This window comes from Apus apus, chromosome 3 (genome assembly GCF_020740795.1).
Source record: "Apus apus isolate bApuApu2 chromosome 3, bApuApu2.pri.cur, whole genome shotgun sequence".
Taxonomy (NCBI): Eukaryota; Metazoa; Chordata; class Aves; order Apodiformes; family Apodidae; genus Apus; species Apus apus.
In genome coordinates, this window is record NC_067284.1 from 85,314,165 (window position 1) to 85,332,129 (window position 17,965).

Consider the following 17,965-nt stretch of genomic DNA (forward strand, 5'->3'; position numbering starts at 1 on the left):
TGAATGACAATGATTTAAATTGTTTTAGAAAGTAAACTGAACTGAAATATATCAGCTGTTCCTAAGGGTCTTAGTGGAGGGTGTAAATTTGCCCTGATCAGTACAGGGCAGGGGTACATTTTCTAAGCAGCTCTTCAAGGGCTTTTGCCCATGAGAGCAAGAGTTTACAGGGATGGAGAGTAATGGTAGTAAAGGAATGTTGTTCTAGAATGTGCAGAGACACTGTGCTATTGACAGCCAATTAGTTTGTATATTTTGAAGCCACAGATTAGTAATGAGAGAAGTTAGCAGCAAGGAATTTGTGGAGGTTCTGCGAGGTTTTTTGTTTTGACTTTGTTTAAAGTGCAGCAAGAGGAAAAGAATGATATATGGAATATAACTGATCTGTCTTCTTTCGTAAGTAAATTAACCTCAATCAAGGCATCTGATGGAAACAACTATTACATTATAGACTGTTTTTTTTATTATTATTATTGTTCTCCTAAAAAAAAAAAAAAAAGAAAAAAAGCTCCTCCCTGGTCTGATACGTTAGGAGAGTTCCCTCACTGCAGCACTTTATAAGTACAGTGTGTCAATATCCTGGGAATATCATTCCTTGGAAATGCCTGTGAAGTCAGCCCCACATGTGAGGCAGGAGGCAGTTTTGGACGAGAACTGCACTGGTCTGAGTTGACTCTGAACAACCACTCATGATGGAGCATGCTTCTTCCACACGGACTTGTATTCCAGGAGCATCTTGACTACCTGCAAGGCAAAGACTAGCTGAAGAACAGAGAGCCTTGGGATATACTTAAAAGCTGAATTTAAATACTAAAAAAAGGCAGATTGGTTAATGAAGCCGCTTGCATTTAGCCCCAAGTGCACATAACCACTCCAGCTTATTTTTAGCAGTTTCCGTCAGTGTTTGTTGTACCATTTTTTGCTGTGACAATACAAGATATTTTGTTCTTTGCCAATCAATTTGGATAATGTGCTGCACCCAGCTGTATTCAGCTACTGGTCTAGTCTCATGAGACAGATGGCTTTGGACTGTGGTTCAGCTGCAGGCCATCTCATTCACATCTGCCTAGCACAGGATCTCTGTGTTAATTTACTTGTAATGTTATTGTAAAAACCCAATATTCCTTCTAACCAATACATTTTTGGGATGTCTTTCATCTGAAAGTTTGGGTTTTAACTTGGCAGCTGAGACATCAGTGGTCTAGCAGGCACAGAGGTGCTTCATGGTACTTGTTCTGAAAAGCATTCAAATGTCTTGCCAGGTCTTGTCTTGGCTAGGTTTGTCCTTGGTTCCTATTTCAAAGTTTTCAGCTGAAAATTCCCATTCCTAACTTTTAACAAGAATATTTCTTAATGCATGGTGTATTCAGTTTTCTTTTGGGAAGTAGAGAAATAGGCTTTACCTAACTGAGTAGCTATTTTATTGACAGTGAAATAAAAATGGCTTTCTAAAAATATTTGTTATGAAGGAGCAACAAAATGCTTCATAAGATTCTTTAGGGAATCCTTCCTGTGCTGTACGTGATTTGGTGACTACTCTGATCACCATGGCAACATTTTCATTTGTTCTTCCGCATGTATGGTTTTAGCTGGAAGAGCAAGGGAGGGGAATATAGGGCATACAGCTTTATTCTCAAAGGCTTTGTAACAACTTGCATTTGTGGCTCATCATGAACATTCTCATCTAAAATAACAAAATTGCCACAGCTTATTACAGTATTGCAAACAGCTTGCTTTCTGTTTCCAATTTGTGTCAGCATCTGAGGTCCTGAGATTGAAGCATTTCACAGTAGTTTTGAGCATCACTAATTACAAGAGCTGCATTTACAAAAATCCAGTATTATTATTCTGAAGAGGGGAATGCCATTGTTTTGGACTTAAGTTTTTCTCCAAAATAGTTCTTCACATATTTGTGAATGTGTTGAACTTACTGTGTTTTTAATAGCTGATTTTCCCGTTGTGGTTTCTTTCATCAGTTCATAACTTAATCAGGTAAAAAAAAAATTAAAAATCATATCTGTTAAGATGGTTTCATGATTCTAGTTTTAAAAAAGAAAACCACAGAATACCATAAAGTCTGTATGTGTTTTGGCCAATGTCTGTAATGTATCTGCAGAGGTTAAACTGTATGAGCGTAACTCCTCAGTGGAAAACAGGACAGCTTTCTCTAGTATCGTTGAGCCTTATTTACCAGTTCCTTGAATGAATATACTACTGGTAAATTGCTAATTTGAAGGGCAGGGGTGGGAAGGGAGGGTGAGGGAATACCTAGAGGAGCAGCAATTAAAAGTCGCTGTTTATAGCTTTGGACCTCATAAGAATATATGCTTTTACTCAAGAGCACCATCAAAATATTGATTCTCTGAAGATAATGACATCTGTTGTGCTTTTTTTTTTTCCTATTTATGTCAGCTTGATACACAAATCAACATTTAAGAGAATGTCCATTCCTCCAACCCCATTCAAACCATAAAATGTCTTTGTAATTCATTTTTTTTTCTCTTTTGACCTTTGAGATGGTTTAGGTAATTTGCTGTTGATAGTTGAGTTTCATGATCAAATAAGTTGCCTCAAACTCTGCACAAAAGTATGTGAAAATTCTTGGACATTTTTCTAAAATATTTATAATTTATGTATTTTTCTAAATACCTTTATCATGAAGTGTAGCATGATTACAAACAAACAAAAATCCCAAACCCTCCTGTAAAGTTTCCTGTGGGCTAGAGCAGTGAGTTTTTGTGTTTATCATACTGCCTGATTTGATTCCTGCTAACTTCAGTGAGAACAAGACCAGGCCTGTTACCCTCCTAGCATTGTACTTTTCTCTTTCTCAGTTTTATTTCATATGCCATTAAGCTTGTCATTTTGTATTTCTGGCCCAGAAAATAATGCGTGCTCCCTGCTAGCAGTGTGAGTTGGACTGTCATCTCACAGAATGAGAACTTCGGAGCAGAAGTGGGATTCAAGGAGTTTTTGACACATTATTAGCAATCCTTTTTTCATATCCTACTGCTTGCTGCTCTTATAAAATGAGACTTCCCAATGGTGGATTAATGGTAAATTGTAATGTGTCAGTAGCCCTAGTGGGACTGGTTGTTTTGCATCCTTCAGATTAACGTACTTGGTTTACCTTGAATTTAAAATGTTATAATTTCAATACTAAAAACTATTTTCTTCCTCTCTATTATATATCAAATTCCCCTTCTTTGCTTCCTACACCACATGTTAAATTAGTAGCAGGGTGCTTGGCTGGTGGTGATAGGCAAGATTTTAAGCTAGCTTCTACAAAATTATGGCTGAAGGAGGGGGAAAAATGAAGGGAAGTTTAAATTACACTGTTCTAGGTCACACCATAGGTTAAAATTAATACCAACTTTGCTGTCAGTGACACAAAGGTAAACACAGGAGGTGTTGGCAACTGATTGGGAAGGACATTGTAACAAAACATGTGGAATGGGCTAATGTGACTGGCATTTTTTGCAATGACTTACACTGGGATAACTCCAGCAGAAAGAAGGAACACTTTTAAGAACAGTCTGTAGAGATGCACATTAAAGACTGGAACTTTAATATAGCAGTTATTTATCCAGTTGGGTTTCTGTTATCAAAGGAGTAACAAAAGATGTACTTTGGGAGGACCTGATTGTATAGTTTTTCCTATCTTCATTGTATAGGGATTAAAAGTTTGTATGCATAATTCTAATAAATGCTATAGTTATGGCTCCCCTTTGGGGTACATGAGAATCTGGATTTGTTTCTTTAAGGAGACTAAAGAAAACTTAGAGTAAGAGTAGTTCCTCAGAAATAGAGGTGTCTTGTACTGAAAACTAATAATACTTGAAGTCATTAGACTGACTTAAATAGTACTGTAATGTGTGAAAAATAGTGGGGAAAATTACCAGAATAAGTGCTATAAAAAATGTTACAGGCACCTGCATATTTAATCTTCAGGGAGAATGATATTTGAAATAAGTAGTGTACATTTCTATCTAATTGAATTCAGCTTTATAACAGTATTAAATTAAGTACAGCCATAAATACCAGAACTTATATGGGAACAACTTTTCTGTCAGTTAGAGGAAGATGTGTATCTGTGTCAAGTACGTTTACACCACTCACACTTGTGGACAAACAAAACAAGCAGCTTTACCCTAAAATAGAATCGTTTCTTTCTCAAATTCCTATCACAAGTAGGAGTTGCACAGGATTGTCTATTACCACCACCTACTAATAAAGTAATGAACAGTCGACGGAGACAGAAAAAAATACCAATGTCAACTAGAAACTACCTCAAAGGGGGATTTTAAATTAATACATGTACTCTCAGAGCACCAGCACTTCTGTTTTCATGGTCTGCATCCAGCAAGGTATTGCCTGTCACTGCGGTACTGCTGGGGTGTGATTCAACCTCACACTTCAGTTCTGAACTTCTCAGTTTAGGAAAAGACAAAAGTTAAATACATGGTTTGGTTAAATAGATCAGATATGTATCTAAAAAAAAAAAAAGTTGAAGTCTTTGGGTGTATCAGTTGGGGTTGCTGTGTACTCCTTTCTTGAATTTAATTTTCCAGTTTCACCTGTAGCTCAGATGCCTGTTCCTCATTGCCACTGCGCTGGGCTGTGCCACCACTTACGCTTTCACCTTGTGTTCCCATGGGCAGGTGATGTGACTGAACACCAGCACGGCTGGGCTTGAGGCACAGCGAGCCACTCTCTCCTGTTTGCCTTCCTCTTTACAGAACCGTGCAACAGCCTTCATGTGACAGACAGCTGCGCTGTTCTTTCATATTCAAACTTTGCTCCTTGCTGCTGGGGTTTTTATTTCAGGGTGGGGTTTTTTTTCAATTATTAAAGTCTAGGCTAAGTACTTTCTTGTATGCCACAGTGTGAGTGTACAGCCAGAACAGAACCTAGGCCACTGCTTACAAAAAATTCACTAGGCATGGTGTAAGAATGTGTTTTAAGGGACCAACCATTACACCAAATCTTTCTGTTGTGCAGCCTTACTGTACCATATCCTGTTGTGCCTTTGAACTTTAGGGCACATACTTTAGCCCTTATTTCTCTCTATGGCATGCTCTAAAGAGATGCACAATTTTTTTCAACTAAAGGAAGGAATGAGCCAAAGATTCAGTTAACTTTGTATTTATAGAAAATAACCATTGTGGCTTTTTAAAAAGCTTTCAAGTAGCAGTGACTTTAAAGATCTTTAGAGTGCAACAGCCTTTCTTTGGCAAGTACGGTTCATGTGACTTTGTACTGTAAAATTATCCTTTACTTTCTTGCTGCAAAGACTATTCACTACCATGATTCTTTTACTGCTTCTTGTCTAAGACGTTTCTCCCTGGAGACCTGCTTTTGTCCTCCTCTTCAAAACACAACACACAGATTTCCAATATATACATCTGCAGTGTTGATATGAATATGTTATTCAAATGCTTAATGTATCGAGTGAAAGAACTACAGATGTTAAGATCTCATTAAAAAATACCTCAACAGAAACTTTGAGAATATAAAGAATGTTATAGCTAATAGCCTCTCTGAGGTCATCTCTCTGAGATGGTGCATGCACATTTTTTGTTCTGGGAGTTTGCTTCAGACTCTGGAAGATAAACTATAAACTATTAAATATCTATTAATGAGAAATTGGAAGGCTGTAAAAGTGATTATATTTCTTTACAGTTCTGCTCATACTAGCCAAACAAATACTTGCAACAAGGATGTGAACACATTTGAGGATATTTAAACAGAATCTGAATAAATGCAAAAAATGCATTAAAAGATCATTAAAGAAGAAAAGCACTCATTTATGAAATGTCAGATTTAAATTTGTTTATGCAGCTTCCATTTGCCTTTCTCATTTGTATGCACTACTAGTCAGATTGCCATTGCAGGAATTCCCACAAGGCACAGTGTAGGCAATGCTCAGTTAATGAGCAGTTACTGGATACTATTTTGGTGTCTTTATTCATTATGTAGCCCTTGCTCTGATTTACTCACAAATTTTTGCTTTCAGTGTAGAACTATTCCCTAATGAGCTTCTCTGTGGTTCTCATCATGCACTGCTTCACAAAGTATCCTGGAGCAATGTGAGGGTGGAACTATTCCCATCTTACAGTGGGAAGCTGAGGCCGAGCCTGAATAGAATGGCTGAGATTGCCAGTACCTGCCTCTTCAGAGCACTTAGCTCTTTCAGCCTCTCGAACAATACACCCATTTGCTCATGATTCAGCTAAGAATCCTCAGCTCTACAAACTTTTGAGTGACTTTTGCAAGGTGAATGCCCGCAAACTAAGGGAAAAAAAAAAGCAATGTGAAATGTTAAACCTCATTATTTTCCTGGTGTCATGCAGAGGCAATGACAGAAACCTTTTCTCCAGAGCAGCAATGTCCCTCAGCCTTGTAACACTGTTTCATGGTCCCATCTCATTCACTTTGCAACCAAGGAAGCAGCCATCTGCTGTCTTCACCAGCAGAGCACGTCTGTCCTAAAGCAGAGTGAGCAGCGGGAGGGGGAAATACCACCGAGTCATGTACATTTTTTTTTAATGAAACATAGCCTGAATATTAGCTATCCAATGATATCTTAAAATGAAATTATAACTAATATGTGGCCAATCTGCTTTGTAATTCCTCCAACAGCTTAACTGTCTGCCAGGCATGTGATTAAAAAACGTATTTGCTGTTGTAGGTCTCAGCAGGACTTCCTATAGACCTTATTCTCTTCTCTACCTGGATCCTGAAGTCTTTGCCCCACTTGTTAAAAACAGCTGTATATTAGCTGCACATGGAGTAGCTAGCCCCACCAGCTGGCTGTTGTTGGGTATTTGGTGGTGTTCCACATCTCTGCAACACATTCTGCACTGGCTCTCGGAGATGTGCCTGGCAAAATTTAGCTGCTACCAAGAGGCAGTTTCTAGTCCACTTCTATTGTTGATCATCATGAACATGACAAGGAGTCAACTAAGACTGAGAAATATATTATTGCTGTATTGGTATGTTTGGATAACTGTGTTGTCCTGCAAGCCAATTTTGTATGGTAGTTATCACCTCATATGCAGATTAGGCTGGGCCTGATTAAAAAAAAGAAATCAACTCAAGAGCCCCTCCTTTCCAGAGAGGACAAGGATATTCTAATTTACCCCTCTCTAGACTAAGGGATGGTGACTTGCTTGTCCACCAGGAGGATCACGTGACTGCTTTGTGAGAAGACATGAAATGTGAAGCTCTACCTTCCTGTAAATGAAAGTGAGCTGAGTAAAGCTGAGTTATCTTTGACTGAATATGATGTCAGAGCTGGTTTTGTTGCTAGGTATCTCTGGTGAAAGGAAGCTCCTACAAGATATTCTTCGGCCACAGAAAAGTCAGTGTTAACTGTGGCTTCTGCCACAAATCAGAGCCATGTGCCAAAACTTAAAACTTCTGCACAGAAAATGTGAGGGAAGAACAGCAAGTTACTGTTTTGCTGAACTAATTTAGCAAAACTTAAAGGCACTAATCCAAACAGACATGAAGATGCAAAACTTCCTTAAAAAAAAATAAATAAGGTTCAACAAAATAATAGACAAGTAATTTTAGACAAGTACATTTTTTTCTTAACTTCCCTAACTTTTCAGAAATTATTACATTATTTTAGCTGAAACTTACCAACCTGCACAAACATTTGTTGTCACTGTAACCCTAAGCCCAAAAGGCTGAAGTGTGGAATAGTTTTACTAGAGTCCATTCTTCAACTGGGAAGATCTGAGCATCCTTAACAAAAAAAAAAAAAAAAAAAAAAATCAGTGCAATTTATGACATCCCATAGTGCTCTAGGTTTAGAGCTTCTTGCAGATTCCAGCTACAGGCTATTTTATGATCAACTAGTGTGAAGGAGTTTCAATATTAAGTTCCATTGCAACTGTGCCCTGAAGCATTTAACCATTGTGGTGGAGTCAAATCAATGTGGTTTCTCTAAAGGAAATATTGCCTCCTTGACCTTTTCAGTTCTTTTTATCTCTGAATAAAAGAGAATATAGAGTAGAACTGGTAGTCATGCCATATCCAGATTGTCTCCCTCAAGACACCTGTAAAGAAGATAGCCATGGGCAAAACTTTGTTTGATTCTGGCCTCCAACCATTGCAGAAATGAGCCCAGGCATCACGCCACACTGGCTGCCCAAAACTTTTTAACAGCACCTCTCTTTGTGCCTGTCCATCACAGTCCTTAGAGCTGGCTGGTCACGTGCCACTGACTTTTCTTTGCTGCTGCTAATGATAGGAGCTGGCAGGCCTGTCAGCAAGACAGCCTGTTTTCCAGAGATAGTTTTCACAGGATTTCTTTGTCTGTCCTCAGGAGACCCCAGTGACACTGACGGCATTAATAGCCCAAGCTGAGGAGTCTGGGAACTCCTTTGCATCTGCACTTCATCAGATTGGAAAGCCAAAAGGGGAGGCAGGGAGAAATCTCTTCTGTTTGGGGAAAAAAAAAATCTTACACAATTTCTTCTAAAGATCCAAAGGGAGTTAAGGAAAGCATTGATAATTCCTCAATACAGAGTTTAGGTTATGAACACTGGAGAAAAAAAAAAAAATGACACACTTTTGGGGTGCAACTGTACAACCCTTTAAACTCTAATAAAATCCTTTGTACCCTAAACTGTAATATCTTCTAATATTTTTTTTTTTTAATAATTGAAGGCACAACGACTTTGTGCAATATAATGATTATTACTGCAGGATGTGGAGGAAGTTAAGCCGCAAATCCCCAAAACAGAATCTCCCACCAGTCCTTCCTCTGCTTTCAGATGGTGCACACAGAGATCGATAACTCCCTGGGGATGATCTCTGCTAAAACACATGCAACTCTACCCTGCTTCTTGCTCTTATCTGCTGCTATTGCCCTAAAAAAAATCCCAGTCACCCACTCAGGGTAATAATTAGGCAAACAAACATTAAAAAACCTGAATGCTGTGGACTGGCTAGCCATGGTATCTAACTATGGTTCTGGTATCCATCAAGGTGTGCATGTCTCCTCCATGTCAGGAAGTGCTTATCCAGAGACATGATGCAAATTTAACAGAAGCATCTTAACTTTGCAAGCAGCCCCGGGACTAAAATTTGTGTCTCTTCTGTCTCCAGCTCTTGTGCACAACATGTTGAGCCTGTACTGTACTTTGTGTGCCAGAGGTACCACCTGAGTCTGTAATGGCAGAAGAGTACAACTGCTCAGAAAGCGCAGAATGGAAATGGTGTATTTTTGGTAAATTATGCTTAGATCTGGGATATAAAAAAACACAACACAACCTGCTGTCTTCCATAAAAAAACATTATGCAGAAGTTATATTCCAGATCCATTTGTCTTTTCATAGTGTGTGTGTGTGTGTATATACATATATTCCTGACTCTTAAATGTCTGGAAAAATCTCATTTTTATATGGGCCAAGACTTTTCAAAAAGGGTGTCTAAAACTCAGTCTTTTAGTCCATATTTTAGAAACTCCAATATCAGCTTGCTTCCCCAAAATACTAGACCTTATAAAAGCCCTCAAAAAGGCGAAATGAAACTACTTTGCTAACAGGAACTTCTGAAATACAGGTTAATGATTGGGTCTGATCATCTCAGGATTTATGGACAGCTGCCCAATTTTCAGTGTCATACACAACACAAGAAGTACCACCGCTTGCATCTTCTTTGGGTGATGAAGTTGGGAGGGTTAGGTTAAAACTTTGGCTTTGAAAATCTTGCAGAGAATCTGACAGGATGTAGAGCAGGAAAGTCCAGTCCTCTATAATTAAACTGCATTTTTAATAATTTCTTGCATGGCCAACAAAATTGCATATATATTACCTTTTTGACCAGGATATCCTGTTTCTGTTATGTGGAGGATAGAAGTAGGAACTCCTGTTTTGTACATCATATATTCCTTTATCCTTGAGCATGGTAAGTATATCACTCTATAGAAAGCAAGATACTAAGGAACTGGGTGCTCTGTTTTGTCTGCAAGGACCAAGCATGTTTGTAGGTAAAAGACCCCCACCAGTTCACTGGGCCTGGGGTAAGGCTTGGGGAGAGAACCTAACATATTGACTACAAGGAAGACAGGCAAATACAGAACAGTATTAACAGTTGGATGAGTTTTTATTTCTGCAGCTGAACCTGCTGAAAGGCAGGTCAAATGTAAACAGTGATTAATAACAATAGCATTTCTGTGTAAATACTTTTCCTAGCGCTATTATTTGCTGACTAGTACACACTCAGTTGCATATTAAAGAAGTGTAGGTATACAAACATACTGAAGTTGATGTATTTTCAAAACTTTTTCCTTTTGCTGTGTAAACCACATATATAAAGGTTAAAGTAATTGGTTTTCCTTCCCTCACTCCAGCTGATGAAAAAATTAATCTTAATTAAGCTGTTTGAAAGGACTTCAAGCATTTCCCAAACACTTTTCATGGCTTGGGGATTTTAAAAACCAGATTTTAGTCTTATTTTCCTAAAAACTCAATCCTTTCTTTCCATTATACTTCATGCTTATCAGGTTCTTTTACTAAATTATGTATTTCTAATATAATAGCATCAGCAAGTGTTCATTAAAACCTTACAGCTATTACATGTAAACTTCTAGTTTATACACTAACTTCTGAGAAGCCTCTGCTTGTTTATCCACATCACTTTTTTTTCAAGTAGGTTCACCCTACGGGAGTCCAAGAAACATTTCTGTTACCTGTGTTCTGAGGGACCAGGGACAAGTAACTTCTCAAGGTGCTGATAATCTTACGCTCTCCTCCATCCCGTCCTGTTCAAACCTCTTTAGCCAGTGTGATGTTCTGCAGACCTTGCCCTCTTGGCAGGTCAGTCTGTAGCCACTCAAGTTCTCAATGTGGTGGCTGGAGGTGAGATGTGAAGCTGAGCTCGGCTACATCTCATAATCTGCAAGCACAAGAATCCTACCATCAATTCTTGGCCATGATCCAGTCGCAGTTAAGGACTCTTGGATTGTCTAAAATCTCCCGTGGAATTTCAGTCAAGTAGCATGTTTCTTGGTGGAATAACATGCTTCAGAGTTGGCAATGCTGTCGCGGGTCTTGGCCAAAGCAAAGCACCCTGTCCTCTCTATCGGATTAGTAAAGGATTGTTCTGGAAAGCTATTTGTTACCACACACTGGCTCCTGGAAGGGGCATTCAGCAGACAACGGTAGCGCCGCACAGACGAAGACCAGCCGAGGCAGGTTTTCCCGTGGCCGGTGCCCAGCGCCTCAGCCCCTTGCCCGGCCGGGCAGCAGCGGCCGCGGCGAGGCCGGTGGCCGGGCCCTGTGGGCAGCCCCGGTGCTCACGGCTCCACAGAGCGATCCCTAAGGATAACGTGCTGCTACCGCCCGCGGTGGCTCTCCCCCTCCCGCGACGGGCCCCTGCCATGCGAGGCAGGAGGTGAAGCCGCGCTCCCTCGCCATCTTCCCGCGGGGGAGGACGCCCGCCCGGCCCGGCCCGGCCCGGCCCGGCCCCCCCCGCCGTGCGCGGCAGCCCCGGCCCCGCTCCGAGAGCCCCGCGGCATTGTGGGCGCTGTAGGCGCTGCCCGCCGGAGCTGCGCCGGGACTGCAGCTCCCGGCGGCCTCGGGAGAGCGGAGCCCGGCCCGGCCGAGCGGCGGCGGCGGCGCGGGGAGGAGCCGCGGGCGGCCGAGTCGGGCCGTGGCCCCGGCGGCGCGGGGAGAGGCCGGAGCAGAGGAGAAGGGGCTGCCTGCGGCGGCGGCCAATGCGCAGCTGGCTGGTGCTGCTGTGCCCCTGTGCGGTGGGGGTGGCGCTGCACCTCTGGCTGCTGCTCGGCTGCCCCGGCGGCCCCGGGAGGCGCCCGGCAGGTAGGGCAGGAGCGGGCGGCGGAGGCGGCCGGGGCGCGGGAGGGCACCGGCGGGGGGCCGCGGGTCCGGGGGCGCAGGGCAGGGCGCCTGCGGGGCTTCGGGACAAGGGGGCCGGGAGCGCGGGGGGATGGGAGCGTTAACGGGGCCGTGAGGGGAGCCGAGGGGTGCGGAGCCGCTCGCGGCGGCCCCGGGGAGCGGCCCCGCTGGTGCCGCCGCGCGGGAGGGTGCGGGGCAGCTGTGGCCGTTAAACGGCCGTGGCGGTGGCTGCGGGCTCGCGGGGGCCGGGGGGCTGCCGGGCCAGGGGACAAGGCGGGCAGCCGGCCCGGGAAAAGCGCCCCGAGTGTCCCGGGTGGGCTCATCGGGAGGCAGCGGCTCGTCGCGTCTGGCTGCGGAGGGCAGCGCTGGCTCTGCGGCTGCAGCGGGAGGTGCCGAGCGCGGTGCCGGTGCGCGGTTCTCCAGGGCGCGCTGCAGCTGCGTGAGGGGCAGCAGCTCCCGCTGAGCGCCGCGGGTGCTCGCCCGCTCCCGCTGAGGTGCCTGGGGGAGCGAGGACCGCCGGTTTCACTTGTCTTGTGTCATTCACAGCCCTAGGAATATCTCTTTGTACTGTGCCGTGTTTGCCTTAGTGGCCTTTAAAACTCCTCTGATGTAAAAAGCTATTGATAGGATACGGTATGATCCAAGAGCAGTGAAATCAGACCCCTAAGAGCTTATTATGTTGTACTCCTCACAAAATGAGTGGCAGTTTTCAGGCCGCAAATCTGCACGCCGGGTAGGTAGAAGCAGGCATCTATCTGTTGGAACAGAAACTTGAGTCAGCTCCTCATAGGCGCTCTTTGAGATTGTAAAGAAATACTCTGCAGGACATCTGAAAAAAAAAATATATTACAAGGAAAAAGCGGTAGGTTGTTTTATTTGAGATCTGCTTAGTGGCCCAGCAGCCTGTGCACTAACAAAGCCACACTTTCTGACCTGTGCCTGCTGATTTCTAGTAATGCAGATGTGAAAGGAGCAAGGTCGGTGCATTTGGGTATCCTGAAAGCTGCAGAACTGTATGAGGTGTCTCTGTCTGTATGCTGGCCATTGCGCATCAAATGAGCAGCAGTCACACTTGAATGATAAAAGGACAGGGGTTGTAGCTGTTAGTCTGAAGTGCATTTGAATTGCCTGATTAGTTTTGTTCCTTGTCTTTCATGGTGCTGCTTTTGTAACTATAGTGTACTAATTTGTAGTTGGACTGGCAATGTGGATTCTCATTGTGACCTTTTCTGCAGAAAAGTATTTTTCACTCACAAACATTTTCAGTAAAATCCAGAGGTTTCTCAATTGGGGAGGAAGAGAAGAGTCATAGAATGGTTTAGATTAGAAGGGACCTTAAAGATCATCTAGTTGCAACCCCCCTGCAATGGGCAGGGGACACCTTCCACAAGAAGCTTTTCTCTTCAGAGATTCCCTGTTTCAAGCAGTTATTATTGGAGTTTTTGTTTGTTAATTATGAAGCTATGTTTCATAATTATGTATATCCTAACCATAGTGTTAGGATAACTAGGATTTAAAAAATAACAGTGCTTTTCTCTAATACTGAAAGAGCAAGTGTACGTTTAGTTTGTGCAAGGGTTATTTAGTTGTAACCTATTGAGTCATGTTTTCACAACGAGGAGAGAAAAACTTATGCCTCTTATAAAAAGAGAGCTTCCATCACCCATAGTTAAATGGTCAATACTGTTCATGTGCTGTTTCTTTGTAGACCTGATCCTTGCATGGAACTTTTAAGGAAGAGTCTGCCTCTTAGCCTACAAAGTATTGTGGAATGTACAAGCTGTAGGTCTGGCTGCCTTGCCAGAGGAAATAAGCATAAGTTAAGGGACCTCTCCTATCTCTGATGTCTTTTGTGTTGGTGTTGATTTTTTAAATTATTACTATTATTCAGAGTGGTTTATGAACATTAATTTGTGTACAGGAGTAAGAAATATCCTTATTTGTTACAAGCCTTCTTGGCTGAAGTTATTTAAGAAATTCTGGTACTGCCTGATAAATGCAGTCATGTTTCATTTGATTATTGAGTAATCTTTTTTTCTTGTTTACTGCTCCAGCTGCTCTTTATTACCTACTACCTGGAACCACTGCTATGAATAAAAATGAAATCTGATCAGGGGACAGTGTTTTACAATAACTGTAACATAAATATGCATTATTTGTTGTATTTCTGTTCAGTGTCTGTTGTGTCTCAGTGGTTGTGTAGTGTCAGCAGTTGTGAAATTACCTACCAGTGGAGGTCAAAGGCAGAGTGAACAGCAATTCTGTGTTTTGAGAAGTTTGATTCCCCTCTCAATAGTCGCTGTGCATACACACACAAATGGAAAGTTAAAATGTCGGTAACCTGTTTTAGTGATTATTTACCTTGACATCATTGACTCAACATAAGACTGGAATAGGCATCTCTGGTCATCAATTCTGCTTACTTTTTGTGTTACAGAACTCTTGATCTCTGTGTTAAGATGGCTGCTGGGCAGCCTACATTTATTTAGTGAAGTACTAGGATGGTGTTTTGTTTGTTCACTTGGATTCCACAGTCTGAGGAAGAGGCTTTTCCAGGAGTTTCTTGTCCTGATTAGAAACATTTTCTCATTTTTGGCCTAAGCTTACTTACAGCTGGTTTATGCCCTTCTATTCTAAGCCTTCCAGTTAAAAGTCTTTCTCCTCCTTGAAGTAGGTCTCCATCATGTAACCATAGAGATAAAATGTATCTGTTTTAAACCTTTGTTTTTTTAAGCTGAGCAATTCTGGTACTTCTAAGTTCTGCTGGCAAAATAAGCTTTCCATTTCTGGAGAGCAGTTAATTTTTGTTGTCTGTAGGTCAGATGACTTAAAATGTAAACAGTGTTCCAGTCTTCACTCATTCCAACTACTTCTCTTCCTCTGTTGGAAGTACCTCCTTTATTAAAACCTTCTTCTTAACTACCATATGTAAAAAGCCTGTAGATTGCATGCTTTGGCCTTTGGTTGTGTCTCTCCCTGTGCGGTATTCTGACTTTCTCTGTGTTCGTGATCATTTTCACCTTGGTGAGTACACTTCTTGTAGGCAGTACTTAGTAACTAGAAAAATATTATTAGAATCAGTTCCTACACCAAAGGTGCTGGCCTTTGCTTCAGTGTCCTGACTTTGGTGGCTCCCTGCTTTTTGTTAATCAGTTAATGGGACTGTAATTCACACTTCTGAGCAAGACTTGTGCTTTTAGGTTTAATTTAAGTCCCAGTCTGACTGGTTACAAACAAGTGCTATCGAAAGGAAGTTCATGGGTAGGATGCTGTGGTTGATTTTTGTAGAAACTCTTAGATAATTGCTAATTATAAGATGACCTCAGAAACTTGAGAAAGAACAGAGAGACCTGCTTTTAACACTCCAGGTGGATTCATTGCTAATTGTGTGTTTTAATTGATGGTACAAGTCTTATTGAGTAGGAAATTACTCACTGTAGGGCATCAGTTGGAGTGCCTAATCAGAAAGCCCCACACATTCAGTGTAATATGCTGCCACTTTGCTGATGCTAATGCCCTTTAAGACGTTATTCCTGTTACAGTTCTGGGGGTGTGTGGCAGCTAAGAATTGGCCTTTTTTGTTTTGTCAGAGTCGATCTTTTTACTAGTGAATAATTATGTAACAGATTAAAACCCACCATTTTCTGGAAACTGCTTGTATGCCATCTGTTGTCCTGTGGTTCAGAACGTACTTTAAGCACTGGCCTAACGGAATCGTATACAGGGTTGTTTAGGCTGGCATTTAGTGAACTACCTTGCAGAATTAGGGCTGTCGCCCTCATGGACTAGCCTGTGTATATGACAGGTGAGAGAGAAAGATGGAGAGCTTAACCTGGTTTTGGCTTTTCAGTACTGAAAGAACAAAATGCAGAAACAACCTCTGAGGTTATAGGTGATGCCATGCTCTATAAGGAGAAATTCTGCCCAAAATTGTATTTAAGAAAAGATATTGTCAGAAATCTGTTAAGCCGGTCAGGCAGTAGTGTGCTTAGTCACCAAGTTATTTAATCTTCTGTAGGCATGTAAAGACTGATGGGCTGGTGGCCTTGGAAGTTGAAACCTTCCATCAACAAATCAGGTTTAGCATTGGCAGTCACTGTGCAGTTAGTTCTGCCTAAAACTTGTTCCCCTGCCTTCATGTATGAGATCTTACTATAACATTGTTTTCCAGGGATGGGCTGTCCTAGCAGAAACAATCAACTCATCTTTGACAGGCATGAGATCATTAACAGAGAATCCACAACAAAGCTGACAGTATTTTTAAACTTAATTGGGATTTTTTTTTAGTTTGCAGTTATTCTGTGGACTGATGTCTGAGGCATTGCATTTTTGTATTTTGGCATTATATCATGCGGCAAAGAGTGCTAGTTCTGCCAGACTTGGAGAACAAGACTTGTGGCAGAAGGAAGCTCTTCACTGGTCGTCCTCTAAGTTGCCCAGAGGGGAGGCAGAAGGGAGCTTTGCTTGGGAATCAGGCTTTTTGTCTATGGCATCCAGGATTGGTAACTACTTTTCAAAGGATAAAAGTGTTGCACTCCACATCATTCCACACATACTCGCCCCACCAAAAAAAATCCAAAAAACAACCAATAACCAAAAAGGCATCAGTTTCAGTGTTGAAACAAGGGTTTGCTTTATTCCTTCTGTGTCCATGCTTCTGATGCTTTTTAGCCATTGTTCCCAGATTTCTCTAGAAGTGTGCAAGTTGTGTATCGTTTATTATGTTTAGAGCACCATCAATTCACCAGCATTACTACTGTCACTTTGCAACTTGGAAAGATCCTGCTGTCCTGTTTCTTTAAGGGAATGCTGTTGATGTAAAAATATCCCCAACAACTGAGCCTACCGAGGTTTTCCTCTTTGAATCTGTAAAGCTTGTTTAAAAGCATGCCTAAAGGCTTGTCTGTATCAAGGGGTACTGTGCTCCGGCAGAAACCAGGAGTGCGCATTTTGGCTATTTTTAACTCTCATATAAAGTAGATGCTGGGGGGGGGGGGGATTCATAGCTCCGCTTGCAGAGAAACCTGTTAATGCACATGAGCTATAGCAGATTACTTGAAGTCAAGAAGATTAGAGAGGGGGAAAGAGCTGTTTTTGCTCTTTGGTTTGTTCTTTTTCTGTATGTGTCAGCATTCTGGGAATACAAACCTTCTTTATATTCAGTTATTTCCTTCCTTAGTGTTTGTTTGGATCTTTCACAAAACAGCACAGAAGAGAAAGGCATTGAAAAACAGGGATGTGGTTGCCGAGTTTCAAGAATAGGCAGAGATAACCAGGAAATGTGTGGATTTTTTAATATATTTTTTTTTCTGAAGGGGTGCTGTTCCTTTTTAGTCTTATCTTATGAAGTGGATGAGTTGAGAAGATTCTAAACAACTTCTGCCTGGCCCACTTAGTTCCATTCTAGATTTTTTTGGGGGGAAAATAAAAGAAAAAAAAGCTGCATGAGTAGCAGAGGATACAAAGCCCAGCCTTCTGTGGAGCTCACTTCTCTAGCAGCCTGCAGTGGAGGTTCTCTGGTGCTGGATAGTGCAGGCAGGCTTACACTGTTGTGTTTCTCAGGGCAAACGCTAGCAACCTGTCTTTTCTCTCTCCAGTCCAGTTCTATGAAATGCGGGAACTTAATCACTTTGGGGGACTGCACAATATGTCAAACTTGACTAAAGATGGGTGGCAAATATAGTAGTTGGTAGGGGACTCATCAGTAGAAATATGTGCAATGAGATCATATTTACCTTGTTTGTTGACAAAATCAAGCTAAATGATCTCTCAGTCTCATCTCCTTATAATGACTGTAAATATAATTAACAGCTTAACTTGACATTTTACTTGAGAATCAGTCTGACAGAAAGAAAAGATGCATGATAATCTTCATACTTTGGGATACTGAAAAACTCCAAGAGCTGCTGACTGTGCTGAGGTGCTAGTTCAGAGAAGCATAGGAATCTCTTTTCCTGAAAGTTTAGCAAGTGTTATTCCTACTTTTCCATAGGAAGTAAAATCTTTGCTGACAAGTGGAGAGTTTATTCATTAGGTTTTTGTGAAAATAAGCTGCTTTTTTTTTTTCCTATTTTCAGTGGTTTTAAAAGTAAAAT

At 41.7% G+C, this 17,965-nt stretch overlaps 1 protein-coding gene and 1 long non-coding RNA gene across 7 annotated transcripts in view; one reads left to right on the top strand and one right to left on the bottom strand.

Annotated features, from left to right (window-relative positions):
- Positions 1-13: 13 nt before the first annotated feature.
- LOC127382714 (uncharacterized) lies at positions 14-11,446 on the bottom strand. The gene is made up of 3 exons (XR_007889034.1): positions 10,706-11,446; positions 7,652-7,752; positions 14-744 (listed from the first exon to the last, which is right to left on the bottom strand). It is a non-coding gene; the product is annotated as an uncharacterized LOC127382714 (long non-coding RNA).
- A 127-nt stretch (positions 11,447-11,573) lies between these two features.
- The window catches only part of B3GALNT2 (beta-1,3-N-acetylgalactosaminyltransferase 2), a 28,387-nt gene continuing 21,995 nt past the window's right edge, over positions 11,574-17,965 (top strand). For 2 of the 6 annotated variants that reach the window (XM_051614678.1, XM_051614681.1), the window contains exon 1: positions 11,579-11,834. In XM_051614678.1, the coding sequence (XP_051470638.1) occupies positions 11,732-11,834 (103 nt within the window). In that variant the 5' untranslated portion in view covers positions 11,579-11,731. Of the gene's footprint in view, positions 11,835-17,965 lie in introns of all 6 variants that reach the window. The other 4 variants (XM_051614682.1, XM_051614680.1, XM_051614676.1 and 1 more) reach the window with 4 other exon arrangements.